Source organism: Necator americanus, chromosome III (assembly GCF_031761385.1).
Source record: "Necator americanus strain Aroian chromosome III, whole genome shotgun sequence".
NCBI classification, from domain to species: domain Eukaryota; kingdom Metazoa; phylum Nematoda; class Chromadorea; order Rhabditida; family Ancylostomatidae; genus Necator; species Necator americanus.
Window position 1 is genome coordinate 11,914,095 of NC_087373.1, and position 14,964 is coordinate 11,929,058.

Sequence of the window (14,964 nt, forward strand, 5' to 3'; positions counted from 1 at the left end):
GATTTGAATTCCCAGTAATAAAAGAAAAATTGATAGATAGCCCCGAATTTAGACGCTAGCAATTAATCGTTCCGTTATGATGTTTCGTAAGATTCGGGAACGTTCCGAGATCGAATAACCAGTACGTCCAAGTGTTAATATTGAGAGCAGTAATCAATGAACAGCAAATATTCAGTAGGATTCCAGTTGATGCCTAAAATTACAATTTTGCATTGATAGTTCGTTTGAAAGCTCGATAATCTCCAACCATTTCAAGCATGGTAATCAGCTTTGTGTCATACACAACAGCGTTTGGAGGTGTAGCCATCGGCAGCATGAAGGCGAACGAGCAAGACACGGCAACGGGTAGCGCGAGATAGAGTGGATGGATGTGAAGGGATTCAGCCTACAGCGAACAATAGTCCTATGTTTTTCAAAGGTCACGTTTAAAGACATCACCCCACGAATCTGAAGTGGTACGGATTTCCCGTGGAGTATTCGTACACGGGGTTGTAAATTATGGGGAGGAGGGTGATTCCGTTCATTTCTTCCTAGTTGCCGTAAAAAACGGCCCGGAAGATATGGCTTCGGGCGTTCCGGCGCACTATTTTCTACAAGGAGTTAGATTGGAGCGCGCCAGCACTGTGCGGCGCCGCATCTTCCGGGCCGTTTTTTACGGCAATAAAGAAGAAATGGACGGAATCACCCCCCTCTCCATAATCTACGATCCCGTATATGAATACTCCACCTGAAATACGTACCACTTCAGATTCGTGGGGTGATCCATTTAAGGCAGCACTCCACGGACCACATCGAGTCTCTCCATGAAAAGACGGGACTAGAGGAGTAGATCACGAGTATGAGCACGGTCACGCTCAATTCCCCTAACTGTTCTGGAAAACGTCGAGCGAAAAAGCCTTGTCAACAGAATATTCCTACGAGGCACCATATAACGCGTCACCTTTGTATAGGAGCTGGTGTCCGTACGGCCGTTGGTCTTACTTGAATAAATTGCGTAGGGAACCGCATTAATTCTTCTCGCGGACGCGACGCGTATAAGGAGGTGACACGTTGATAGGTGCCTCGTAGGGAACTTCGACAAGGTCGTTTCCCACGTCATCTTTCAGGACATCGAGGGGAACTGAGCGTGATTGCGCTCGTACTCGTTGTCCACACCTCTGACCTTTCTATCCCTATCGTCCCGTTGACAGATCCATAATTTCGTGGTATGCTGTCTCTGAACCAAAAAAAAAATCGATATTTCGAGTGTGCTTACAGTGCTCAGCACGATTGGAATAAAAATGCTCCCCGTTGAAACGTTACTTGCAAACTCTGTCATGAAAGTGATTGAAGCCATCACAGAAACTAAAAATAGTGGATACTGACGACCATACAAATCTAAGAGAACTTATGAAAAAGTATGTTTTCCTACTAAGTAAAAACAGCTTAGGAAGACGTCCAAATATGTCTTTCATTATGCAAGAAATCAGCAAGGAAAGTCCCGACTTCTAAAAAGATTGCATTGTCGTATTTATTTATTATTACCATTTATATTTGCATTCATTCAAAAACAACAAAACAACAAAAACATTACCCCAACTCCTTCCGATATAGCATACCCACCACCAATTAGTAAAAGACATGACCAAGAAAATTTACTTTTCATGACAGACCAATTTAGAATTGGTGTCAGATCTGGAAGAACGATAAAATAGCGGAGCAGAGTGTTTGATAGAAACAGCTCACCATTTGAGAATGGATCCCTCGGCCACATAAAAAGTATGAAAACAATTAATACAGCTGGCACTGAATCGCTTAAAAATCCTCTAAAATAATTAGAATTTTTGAAGAGAGAAAAAATTATAATTCTATAATGAATCAATCAACCACCCTCCGTTTGGAAAAAGATCTCCCCAACCATAAATGAAGCCGGGCTTACGTAATATCCAAGAAGCCATAAGTATGAAAAACCAGACAAGAATGGATTTCTCGGCGAAGCTGGAAACAATGAAAGTGGTTGGTTTCAAGACAAAAAAAAAGTGCGTAGAATCCCAAAACACAAAGATTTAGACGCATCTCTTCAGGACGGAGAAAAATTAATAATACTATAATGAAGTGCAACCGTCGCTGTCAACGTTATAACTCTGAATTAAGAATGCCGGTCTTGTTCGAGGTCTATTTCTACACGGTTGATGGTTCAAAATCGTTCGAGGCCAACCAATCCTTTCATATCTCCGGGACCGATTAATTGGTACCATACTTGTCTACGTGGAAAGCACTGATGTGGTATACTGGCTAGCCGCTTCTAGTCATTCTTTAGATCGTATACGCTTTCGTGACGAGCTTCCGTATACGTGTCCGTTGCTACCTGCTCTCGTTGGCCATGCGTATGCTGAACGCAACCAGGCAACTCAGTGCACACTCTGGGCACGCACAAACTGCATAACTTGCACAACTATGCGGCAGAAGTTATCCAGATATCGCAAAAAGGTGCTGTTGCCGAGCACAGTGCTAAAGCCCAACCCAAACAGGTCAAATCCCGTGAGGAAGCGTAGGATCTTTGGCAACAACCCTCCAGTTCGTCACGCTGAAGTCTCAGGCACTGTCAACTCGAGGCAACCGAGCCACATGGTGTCTATAAGCTGTTCACGCAAGACGCCAATCATCGCAGGATGAGGAACAGCGACGAATGAATGGATTCTATGTGAGCCCCTGCTGTAGATAGAGAAGATTGGCCAGAACTGTGTTCAAGGACAACACGCCTCAGGTAATAATACCATTCTTCAGATTAAGTCAAGCAAGTCACGCCTTTGTAAACCTCAAAGTGATTTGAAGTTGGACGGAGCTGGAGAGGATTGAGCAACACAACAGCAGCACTTTATCCTCTATCATCTTCATCTCTCATCTTTTATTCTGGACTCTTCTTTTCTCATTTGTTTGTTTCCATTTTCATATCATCTTTACTTAATTTCTCTCAGTGAGATTTATTTTATGAGTTTTTTTTCTCACCCATATTTATATTTGTAACCACCATTGAAAAATTTAATAGAACCTACGTAAAATCACCAAGCTGTTTATAAGCGGCTAGAATTTTCTTCTCTATAGCTTCGGAAATCCGCTGCTCATCCTTTGTAGGATGATGACACAGTTGAAACAACTGTTTTGGGCCCATAAACGAACACTGTAAATAAATTTTACTTTAGTTGAAAACCTCAGTACGAGTAATACCTGAGTCTTACCGTGATGACAACATACGATGCAAGGAGATAGAAAATCACTGGCGGTACGGCGAAAGTCATCCATTGGACGAAAGAGACACTAATTTCGTTCTTGTCGTAGGTTCTGAAATAGTCAATATAAACTATATAAAAACTCCATCCATTCTATTCGTATAGTCGGCGCCAGTTGTGTTCAACTGCATAAACGCGACGCGTCTGGCGCAACGCAGACATTTACTCCGCCCACTCTCCGCCTCCGCTCCGCCTTGACCTACTCGAAGGCGAATCGTACTCGTTACAAAGTTGAACACATTTGCCGCCAACTATAGCTTATTACCCACGTCTGTATAATTTCACGGAAAACAAGATTTGTTCCAGTTGATGTTATTACTGCTGTACCACCAATAAGAGAGCCATGAGAGCATGCAAGTACGAGTGCATAAAATTTTCATTATGAAAAAAACATAAAAACCAGACAGTGGGAACTTCAAAGGCAGCTTACCACGAATCTGACGTGGTGAAGTAATCCGCGGAAAAATCTAGAGTGAGGGATCTAGAGTTAGGGTTGAGGATTGCGGGATCAGGGGTTGTTCCGCTCATCTGTTCCTGATCGTCGTAAAAGACGGTATGGAAGACGACGTTTTTTTAGACGATTTCACTTGGAACATCAACACCACATCCAAGCGTGATCGGACGAGGATCAGTGATGTCTTCTCACTAGCCTATTCAAGTAAAACCAATGTATAGGGGACCGGAACGAGTGCATAGAGGAGCCCCATAGGAACTAAAGCCGTATTTTTAAAGACGATTAGGGAGAAATGAGCAGAACCTCTCTTGATACCACAATCTACAACCTCACCTCTAACTTTTTTCCCGGATTCCCTCACCACGTCAGATTCGTGCTGTCCTTAAAGGCATCACCCCACGAATCTAGAGTGGTACGAATTTCCGGTGGATTATTCGTATACTGGGTCGTAGATTATGAGGAGGAGGGCGAATCCGTTCATTTCTTCCTAATTGCCGTAGAAAACGGCCCGAAAGATACGGCTTCAAGCGTTCCGGCGCACTATTTTCTACAGAGAGTTTGATTGGAGCGCGCCAGCCTTGTGCGGCGCCGCATCTTCCGGGCCGTTTTTACGGCCATTAGCAAGAAATGGACGGAATCACCTCCCTCTCCATAACCTACGATCCCGCATACGAATACTCCACCTGAAATCCTTACCTTCTCAGATTCGTAGGGTGATGCCTTTAAAGAATTATAGCGCGGTCAAATCATTACCTTGCAAAGACCTCGTTGAGTTGGTGTTAATTTTTCTAAGGGTATAAGCTCCTCGTTGGATTCATAGGCTTTTCTAGAAAAACTTAAAGTAGTAGGGTCAAAAGAAGTGACGCTCGGTGCATCTGCGCAAGCGGCTGCGCTCGATAGAGCGCAGTGGAGGAACCCTTGCTAACACCACCCATCGCTACAGTTCGTGATGAGTTCCACCATGATCCTATCCGCTACGCTCCACTGCGCCGCTTCGAGCGTAGCCGCTTACGCAACTGCACCGTGATTCATTTCGTTTTTACCCTACTATGTACTCACACGGATTTCTCCCCAGTTCCTGATGCTTCTGCAATGGCCCGAATAATAGCCAATGCAATCGGAATCATCAACGCTGTACATGCAGTGTCGGAAACAAAGAATGATCTGAAAGCAATCCACGGAATTACTGTAATAAAGTGCTATGAAGTGTCGAAAGTTGTTAGCTCCCCTAATGTTTTGATGGAAGTTCGAAGAACTTTCAATTTGCACCTATATGTAAAACGTGAACCTAATTAAAAACATAAAAATGTCATCGTAAACATACTAATTTCAACTTCTAAACCATTCAGTCGGTCCTATTCGTTAACAAGAAAATCGTTGTTCAATAGTTATCGTAGCACAAAGGCAGCACACCATGAACCTAACTTTGTGAGGGAACCAGCGGAAAAAACTAGAGATGTGGTTGGATTTGCGGGATCAAGGGTAGTTCCGCTCATCTTTACATATTCGTCATCACAAAAAATGGCGTGGGAACCGTTTTAGCTCCTACTTGGTACGATAGAACGCTCCTCTTCCATGCACACGTTCCGCTCCCATCAGCAGCCTATTCATCGGTTTTACTTGAATAGGTTGGTGAGAAGAAATCACTGATCTTTGACCAATCGTAAGTGGATGCGGCGCGTGCGCAAGCGAAGTCCAATGCAACAGAAATCGTCGTAAAAAACGGCCTCTTCCAGGCCGGTTTTTTTACGACGATTAGGGAAAGATGCGCGGAACCACCCCCGGCCCTGCAATCTACAACCTCATCTCTGGATTTTTCTGCGGATTCCTTCATCACTTCAGATTCGTGGTGTGCTGCCTTTAAGTCTTGACTACAACTAGGAGCAGGCATATCAGGTCGTTCATGAGGCACCGTGATTTTTCAGGATTCAGGAAGAGAAAAAATTGATAAGTCCAACACTCACAGCAAAGAGGTAGTGACAAGAAACCCTAGAAGCATTCTGAAATGTAGGCGAATTATCAGAAGTCACATCAAACGGGAATGATGTACTTACGTTTCTTTTCTCGTTCCCACTTTGCATAATAGTTTTAAAGCTATCCGTCTGTGTAAATGTGTCTCCTCTACAGCTAATGCCATGGTTAAAGTGCAAATAAAGAGAACTATTGAGTCCTGAAAAAACAAGAGCTCTTTCAAAGTTCATAACTTCTTACGCGAAAACCATTGAACAACCTTAAAATACACTTTACATATTTCTTTGGCAGAGCTTATGCCCAAAACTGGAAAGAGAAAAATAGGCAACAACGATGTTATTCCTATTGGAACAACGTCCATTATCCAGAAACAGCTGATCAGAAGTATGCAATAAACGCATCTGAACGGCTAAAAGTAGAATTGTATTTATTTTTTGTTATTTAGAGTGCAACATTTTGATAAAGAAAGTACCGTTCCAAAATAAATGAGCGGTGAAAAAAGTAAGGTTGCTCCAATGGTCGCTGTCCATCGTATCTTCTGAGACCTGACCATGCTTGTGGCAACCACCGGCTCTGTCAATAAACGATGTACTCTAGCGGGAAAAACAGAGGTTATAACTTTATTAGATATCAATAATATTGATACAACTAAAATCTGGACATTAAATTTCATGCATATTGATTAATATCGCAGAAAATTGATTTACACTATGATTATATATCACTATACTATCAATTTATTACTATATTATTCAACTTATATTATGATTATATATCTATCATAACTACGTGGTCTTTGCTTCGTAAACTGTTTTTTTATTGTTATTCTGGATATGCCGGCCGTTTTGCGTAAGAGAATGTTGGTAAGAGAATTTACAATACTTACAATACATATTTTTGTGGTACATATGATATTTATAACTGGTCTTTTTAATACTACGCTGTTCGTTCGATCCTTGGATGTTCTAGGATAGCAGTTTCATGTAGTTCTAAACGTTGTTGTTCAATAGTTATCACTGTCGTATCATCTGTTATTACTACATGTTGTTTTTTTGGATGAGTTTGTCACTATTTTTCTCTCAATGCTTCTATGACTACTTTCTATGACAGGGATTCCTTATTGAGCATTTTAGAAAATGAAGGAACCGCTGAGGAAGGAGCAAGTGCTGCAGAGTCGGATGAAGCGAACGATGATTACTTCGTTCCTATTAGATGAAGTTCGCCATCCTTCCCATCACTTCAGAATAATAAAAACTCAAGTACCGAATCGGACTTGGTGGGAAGTTACTTGTACAAAAGGAGTCCCATGCTTGCCTGTTTCCAATTTCATACCTAAGCGTAATTATCAATGTTCATTAACCTTCCGGACTTTGCGGCATATCAAACGACTACCTCTTGATCTGCCTCCTCTCTCCACTATCCTTACTAAAACTACCCTTACTACACTAAAACTTTATAAGGTCGAATTGACGCGCCATGGGATCGTCGCTCTGAGCCCTGATTGCAGCTGGCGGCGGTCCCGTTGCAGGTGCAACCGCTTATCCAATCGCAGCACAAAATAGACCGCATTAAGACGCATCGACTATGACGCGCGTACGCTTCCCCAGCGGTCATAAGATGTGTAGCATATCGAATTCTACAGATGATAGAAATCCAGTCAAATCCAATCCACTAGACCCTTTTATTCTTTAACTCTCCCATGCAAACTAGGCTTTGGAAGGACTAAATGTCGGCTAATGCGTTACCGTTGCAGATGATTTGTAAGTCATTTATGTCCCATTTCTAGAACCTATAGGACTTTAATCCTGGTCCTTCGATTCCATTTCCCCTTCAAGGTATGGGTTGAATACGGTTGGTATTCAATCCACATTTTAGCATCTTCGCATCCATATTTTTTCACATGGACTATTTCACGGTAGCCTACAACTATTTCCAGCAAGCTTTTGCACTTCTTATAAAACTCAAAGAAGTTTTCCATCGCACCAACCACACAACGGTGCCAAATCTAACTGTAGGATTTCCAAATGTTCTGTTGAACGTGTCATACCATAGTTATGCTATGGGCTACATAGAAAGTGCAAAGAGAGACGAAGAGTGTGATGGAACACAAATGATATCAGATATGTCGAGCCATTTTCAGGCTTCAAATGAAGAAGAGATTGACAAAAAATCAGGCGAGAAGTAAAGTACCAATAAATCACTCAGATGCAGCAAAACACTGATTTATTGCCGGCCACATCACGCTGTTTACAAGTAATTTTTCTCCACTTCTCGTAACTAGACTTCGGTGATCCAGTTTTCAGTAACAAATCTTAATTTTATTCCAACTGAAAAGGAAGTTCTTTTTATCTACCAAACAAAGTAGAGATTCTACGCTGACAAAATATTGCAGAGGAATGAACGCGTTGTTAAGCGGAAGATGGTAATTTATCTTATTTTCTAGACAGAGTTCCATAAGAACTTGATCAAAATAGAAATTGACAAAAATGATAGTAAGGTATAACTTCAATAATAATAACAATATAATAAAATAACTTAAAATAATTTCAATAATAAAGCGTCAAAACTCAGAAGAGAGTAGTAATAGGGAATTGTTGGAAATAACAAAACCATCGTGTTTTGTCTACAAGCAAATTTGTTCTAGAAAAATCGCATATATATCGTATATATATATATATATATATATATATATATCGTAAAATGAAATTTCGTTATGCTGACTTTTTTCGAAAGAGCGGAATTTAGAAAAAAAATGATATAAGAAGCAAGTAAATATAATTAAGATAACCACCATAACATTACTAATTTGAGTGTTGATCCTACAATAAAAATTTTTTATGATTTGCGTTTGAGAGAAAGAGAAACAGGTTTTGAAACGTGTTAATGAACAACCAAAGACCTTAAAAGCGCGCCCCTAGCGCTACTGAATAGTTGTGTGAGAGAATAAAATAAATAAATAATAAAATTAGTTTCAAAGAGAATTTGAATTTGAATCAAAGCGAAATTTGAAAGTGAATGTCTGTGCGGGAAATGCAAAGACTACGTACACAATTACTGCACATAGACAGACATTAGACAGACATGACATTCCAGAACAATTCCGATTCCTATCATACTTTCCTCTGTATTTTTTAGCGTACAGAAGAAAAATGAGTGATGTTGTATCCATTTGATGTCGATCCGAGGAAAGCGATAGAAAAATTGAATTTGGTTCCTGAACATAGGTACAGTGTCAGAGTCTTGTCAATTTGTTAATGTGAAAAAAAATAAGATCTCTTACAATTTGGCATTTGCAAAGCTTATGGATTTATCGTTCAGAAATTGGAAACATCTGAGAGGCGAGATGACCTCAACAAAGATCAGCTAATATTTTTGTTATAACATTCTGTTACGTAACACTGTAGATCTCAGCCCGATGAGCCCTCAGGCACAGGTATATTTGGACTCTGAACATGATGCAATGGAGGCGGTAAACTAGCTTGCTGCAACCGAACTTGAGGATGGGTAAAGTCCCACCTCCGAGTGCTCCAGTCACAATACTGCGGGGATGAGTAGGGTCCCACCTTTAGCTCCATCGTGCCACTTCGAACGCTGCCGCTTACGCAACTGCTCGTTTCATTCTTAGTATATAGAAAGAAATGAAGTAGAAATTCAATCCCCACAAACTTAAGTCTTAGAGAGAACTTAGGGGCAAAATTCTAAGTGCATTTAATTGATCAAAAATTGGTGGAAAAAATGACGTTTACTAAATACCAGAATTTGACACATTAATAAGTTCCTGGCGGCGACAAACTAATAGATTAGACAGGCACTAACAAATGTTAAAACTGACAAATATGCGGAGATGTCATGTTATCCATGATATTTTCCTGCTCACGACAGGTATAGGAACACAAATAACATGAAAATCGTAGGTGATACTGAACAACCTAGTATTCTTTTTTCAAATTTGATAGGGAAAACATGTAGCAGTCCACGCCCCTGAGATTAATGATCGCACTGTTTTATATTCGACAACATTTCTACGTGAGAAGGAATACGTAACTGCAGATTCTCTTGAGAAATTCTTTTCGCCTTTCGCGCCCGTAATGGGTGACGAACAACCCCACGTGACACACAACTAACCGTGCTTGAAGCCAGCAATTGGAGCGATAAACAAGGAGAGAGGAAAAAGAGAAGAAGAAAATTGGAATAAGAAGAAAAAGAGAAGAGAAAAAATCAATTAAGAAGAAAAAGAGAAGAGAAGAAAAAAAGAGGAAGAGTGGAATGCGGAACAAGACTCATCAGGAGTACAGCTTAGTTCAATTTCTTTTTTGGTGGCCTATGAGGATAATGAAGGATGAAGAAATTAACAAATCGGCATCTCGAAACTTTTTAAGAGATTCAAGAGAGGAGAAGAAAATATGAAAGGATTAAAAGCATCACCCCACGAATCCGAGGTGGTACGGATTTCAGGTGGAGTATTCGTATGCAGGAACAAAGATTATGGAGAGAATGGTGATTCCGTCCATTTCTTCCTAATTGCCGTAAAAAACGGCCCGGAAGATACGGCTTCGAGCGTTCCGGCGCGCTATTTTCTACGAGTCTGATTGGAGCGCGTCAGCCGCGTGCACATGCCGCATCTTCCGGGCCGTTTTTTTACGCCAATTTCAAAAAATGGACGGAATCACCCACCTCTCCATAATTTACTATGCCGTATACGAATATTCCACCTGAAATCCGTACCACCTCAGATTCGTGGGGTGATGCCTTTCATCCGATCCTCTCATGATTCCTATTCTCCTTCAAAGCGGGACAAGTGCAGTTAGCGGCAATGTTCTCTTTTTTGCGGCCGGCTTCGTTACTCTAACTAAATCAACATTCGCTTGAGATGGCCTTTTTGCTGTTGATGGCACTAATTTTTTTTCTAACACAAGCTAAATAGTAAGAGTTAAGCCCATACTTCTTTAGGAGAAAGTACATATTGTTATTGGTAGAAATCATTGAATTTTCTCATCTGAACGAGTTGTTGTACTACATTTACATTTGTGCATCAAATGACCATCAGGTGGACTGAAGAGAATAGAATACAATAATATAATAATAATATCGACTTGCGTCACAAGGACACAATAGTATTTTTTAAATAATAGCTACGCATAGTATAGTTCAGTAAAGTCAACAAAAAAAAGAAAAAACCTGGACCAATCATAAACATAAGAGAAACCAGTTCAATCTTGCTTCAAAAAACTCACTACTTGGAGTTATAACGACTGTCTCCTCCTGAACACGGAAAGTCTCTTTTTCTTCATCGGAATAATTCATCTGAGAAAATGTAACAATCATTAGATCCGCATTAACAGCAAATTTGTGTCAAATTAAAGATAGTCTGGAAGAAAACAGAAACGGATCAGAATACGAGAAGTCTAGCAACAACTGCATTGACGAATGCATGAAGTATTCAAAAGAGAAAGTGAAAACATGGCGTCTTCTCTCAGTTATAACTTTTCACTATATACAGCTGCGTTAGCGAACTCGCGGCCGATGCTATGAGGAAAAAAATGTAAAACGTCTGTTATCGCGAAATTATCGTTCTTCATTCTTCAGCCTTCTGCCGTGACGTCTGTACTTTGTGGTAAATAAAAAACGCTAACTCTATTCAACACATTATTTGGGATTATAGCCGCCTTAACCTGACCCCGGAGCCAACTCAAAGGTTTTCAAATAGTGGGGAGCTCATAACTCACGTACCTCCGACATTCTATGAATATGGAGAACGACTTGAATAAAGAGTTGAATAGAAGGACGAGAGCCATGTGGGCAGCACTCGTACTCATCAGGGAAGCTACGGACCCATAGTTCCATGCCTGATCAACATGACAATTCTTCCAGTGCCCTGTTACTCAGCGGAGACGGGCAGATACCGCTGACACGTCCAGAAAGCTACTTACTACTCACGAGCTATGCACGAGCTGTATAACATGTGCTCTTATATGGCGCTTTGCAAGTTTCCCAAACATTGCAAAAAGGTGCTGTCGTCCAGCACATCGCCGGACCCTCATAGCTAAACTCTCTAGAGGGAACGGAATCAGAGCCCTTGACAGATGTCTTCTGATGTTTAATCAGCGCACGCAACACATAGTCGGTCTTCGCATCTCCTAACTGGGAGAAATGTGATGATTTCACAACTGAAGGGACATATATAGAAAGCCTACCACATTATGAGTATCGAAACCATGTATTCTACTCCTGCCAGTGACGGTACTTCGACTGCAATTTTGGCTCTATGTCCTACCATCAGTATGCATATACTATAAAAATCTGCCCTCTGGAGACTGTAAAGTGTTTCTTCTTATACGTGTAGCCGCGTTAAACTATCTCAGAAATAGAAGTGGGTTCTCTCAAAATGTATCAGACGGGACCTCAGTGCTGCGATACGTCAGCGCCACTTCCTCAAATGGTCAGGCGAAGTTTGCGCTATGTGAATTGCTACGAAACTTCGGGTTGCACCGAACTCATCGCTAGCTGAGAAATAAATGACATACTTTATCGATCTTTACGGATACTGAGACTAACCCATGAATTAATGTTAATATGGAGGGAAGGATCCATGCTATAGCGAGATGAAGTAGATAAGAGATCTATTAGATTTTAGCTGTTTTTGAATGTTAGTTCTTTTCATTTTTATATTTATTTCTAAAAACCCATTCGTAACTCATTTTCTGGATATATATATATATCTTGCTACTCTCCCTTCTCCTTACTATTGTACTTTATTTCCAGTTTTCAAAAGAACAAAAGAAAAATTTATTTATATACAAAATTACAAACTAATGTGCAACTTATTTCTCTGGACAATTATCCGCCTCCATGTTTCTCTCTATCCAGATCGCGAAGAACTCCAGGAATTTCGTCAATTAAGTCGCTAGTGATCATTGATCTACCAACTCTTGCATAGGCTAATTTCGCACAACGACGAACCAGCTGACTACACGCTAGACCGGCTGCATTCTTCGCTTCGTTTGAGGAGGACATTCTATAATATGAACCGACTTGTAATAACATTCAAATAATAGGAAATTTCCTAAAAAGTTGCAGTTATACAAAGGAAACACTAGTAAACACTTCCAGGTCCTACCAGAAATTAATTGAAGAAGGAAGTTGCAATAAATATAGACGAGAGTAATTCTGTTATTAGTGCATCAGATGCACCGTGATCTTCAGGACATACGTGATCACCTGTACCATATATTACCTTGTCGCCCACAGGAGAAACATAGCGAGAGTTCCACTCGACACATCACCTTGTCCTCCACATCTTCTTGGACAACCTTCATCATCGCCGAGCGTCACTATAGCAGAATATATTATTGTTTTATATTTAGTTTGATGGTTTATATCAGTTTAATATCCCATGTCGACATGGCTTGATTATCAACAGAAAAATCTTTTATGAAAAGATTTCGGAAGATGGCTGAAAAACTATTTTCAAGGAGGAGGATGATCTACCGTATCAATAGTGTTCATCGTCGAACCATAACTTGATAAGTAATTCAGAATTCAAAACCAACCCTTCCCATCTGGATTTGTAATAATGTCCACCCTTCCTTTTACAAACAAAGAAGCACCCAGATGTCTGCTCAAACGCGATGCCAAGTCTTGCAATTCGGTCTGATCCTTAAAAAGAAAAACATGCTTGAGTGGATATGAGCTTTACTTAATTAACATAACTGTGATGTCTATTTATACTTGTCAGTTCTAGTTTAAAAGCTCTTGTCACTTCTTCAGAGCTGGGAACTAAATGCTTGAAAAAAGGGACATGTAAAACAAAATTGTAAAATCATACACCAGTTTCTTATCATACCTTTATTCCCAAAACATTGCTTATCCCGAAAGCAGATTCGCATAATCTCGAAAACTCGACAATATTTGGAGTGAGAATTGCGGAAGGTAGGGGAGGGACACCTTCGCGAAGAGCCTCGCTCAGAAACCATAAGCCGTCCTAAAAGTTCGGACAAAGAAAACTATTAGTGGATCGGTCTAAAAACAAGCTTGAGACCGTCGACGAAAATGTTTCAATGCTACAAGGAGTCCGATATACCTTTAAAACTTACAGCATCCACCACAAAAGGAACTTCTGTCTTCTTTACAAAATCCAGCACATTTTCAAATAAAGGTGTTACACGCGGATTACGTCCTAAACCAGGTCCCAAAACGATTGCATCCATCCTCTCCAGCTTCTAAGAACTTGCCAATGAACTTTCTATTAGGTATACGTCAGACAAATAACGTATAAAAGCTTACTGGTATGACATTTTCCGGCTCAAGACCTGGATGGACAATCAGTTCAGGTGAAAATCCTTTAATAACTGGTGCTGCCTCAGGGGCGCACATCACGTGGACCAAGTCAGCTCCCTAAAATAATCGCTGTCAGGAAATCAGATTGCTACACACATCCTTCTTTCTAGAAGCATTTATAAAAAAAACATTATAGCACAAAAATCTAAGTGCATTGAGCAAGCCGCCTGGCTGGAACATGAATTATATGCAACAAACTCCCGTTTTGTTTTATTTGGCTTATTTTATCAAAGTACGATCAAAATGTCCATTCACCAGCCTCAATGCAGAGATAGCCGCAAAAAATGGTGCTCCTGTATATTCGATGGAACCGCCAATCACAGCAATCTTTCCACAGGATCCCTTAAAAACCATATGTTTCATATTATCAACACTAATTACAACGTGGTGGTTAAAGGCATTACCTCACGAATCTGAGGGGATGCGGATTTCAGGTGGAGTATTTCTACACGGGATAGTAGATTATGGAGAGGAGGGTGATTCCGACAATTTCTTCCTAATTGCCGTAAAAGGCCCGGAAGATGCGCGCGTGCACAAGGCTGGCGCGCTCCAATCGAACTCCTTCTGGAAAATAGTGCGCCGGAACGCTCGAGGCCATATCTTCCGGGCCGCTTTTTACGGCAATTAGGAAGAAATGGACGGGATCACCCTTCTCGCAATAATCGACGATACCGTATACGAATACTCCACTGGAAATCCGTACCACTCCAGATTCGTGAGGTGATGCCTTTAAGAACGAAATCTTAAGCGAACTCCACCAAACCCATCATTTAGAATTTTTTGAATTGAAAACAACTAAACGATAATTTTTGTTTATTAGTTTCACGTCCAAACAAGGAAGAATCCGACAACGATCAAATTGTTCGAATCGCTTATACTAACCTTTCGTAGATTGTTGCTTAAAACTGGCAGCAATTTCCTCACGTGTTCCAT

At 40.6% G+C, this 14,964-nt stretch overlaps 2 protein-coding genes across 3 annotated transcripts; both read right to left on the bottom strand.

The window, feature by feature from the left end:
* Positions 1-55: 55 nt before the first annotated feature.
* RB195_009324 (uncharacterized protein) lies at positions 56-11,019 on the bottom strand (the record flags this gene model as incomplete). 2 transcript variants are annotated; one of them, XM_064189832.1, is made up of 17 exons in its annotated part: positions 56-193; positions 248-385; positions 1,256-1,344; positions 1,412-1,487; positions 1,574-1,674; positions 1,726-1,805; positions 1,870-1,977; positions 3,036-3,160; positions 3,219-3,321; positions 4,384-4,406; positions 4,477-4,549; positions 4,783-4,887; positions 5,688-5,723; positions 5,778-5,893; positions 5,954-6,103; positions 6,167-6,267; positions 10,929-11,019. In XM_064189832.1, the coding sequence occupies 17 exons, from the start codon at positions 11,017-11,019 to the stop codon at positions 56-58; spliced, it is 1,653 nt and encodes a 550-aa protein (XP_064047415.1). The 2 variants fall into 2 exon arrangements, with proteins under 2 accessions (XP_064047415.1, XP_064047416.1); XM_064189833.1 differs by lacking the exon at positions 4,384-4,406 and adding an exon at positions 3,539-3,590 and having other exon boundaries at positions 4,488-4,549; positions 10,929-10,998.
* A 1,512-nt stretch (positions 11,020-12,531) lies between these two features.
* On the bottom strand, positions 12,532-14,964 carry RB195_009325 (uncharacterized protein; the record flags this gene model as incomplete). Its single annotated transcript, XM_064189834.1, has 8 exons — positions 12,532-12,709; positions 12,929-13,025; positions 13,245-13,350; positions 13,538-13,675; positions 13,788-13,913; positions 13,978-14,088; positions 14,287-14,373; positions 14,914-14,964. 8 exons carry the CDS (start codon positions 14,962-14,964, stop codon positions 12,532-12,534), a joined length of 894 nt encoding a protein of 297 aa, XP_064047417.1.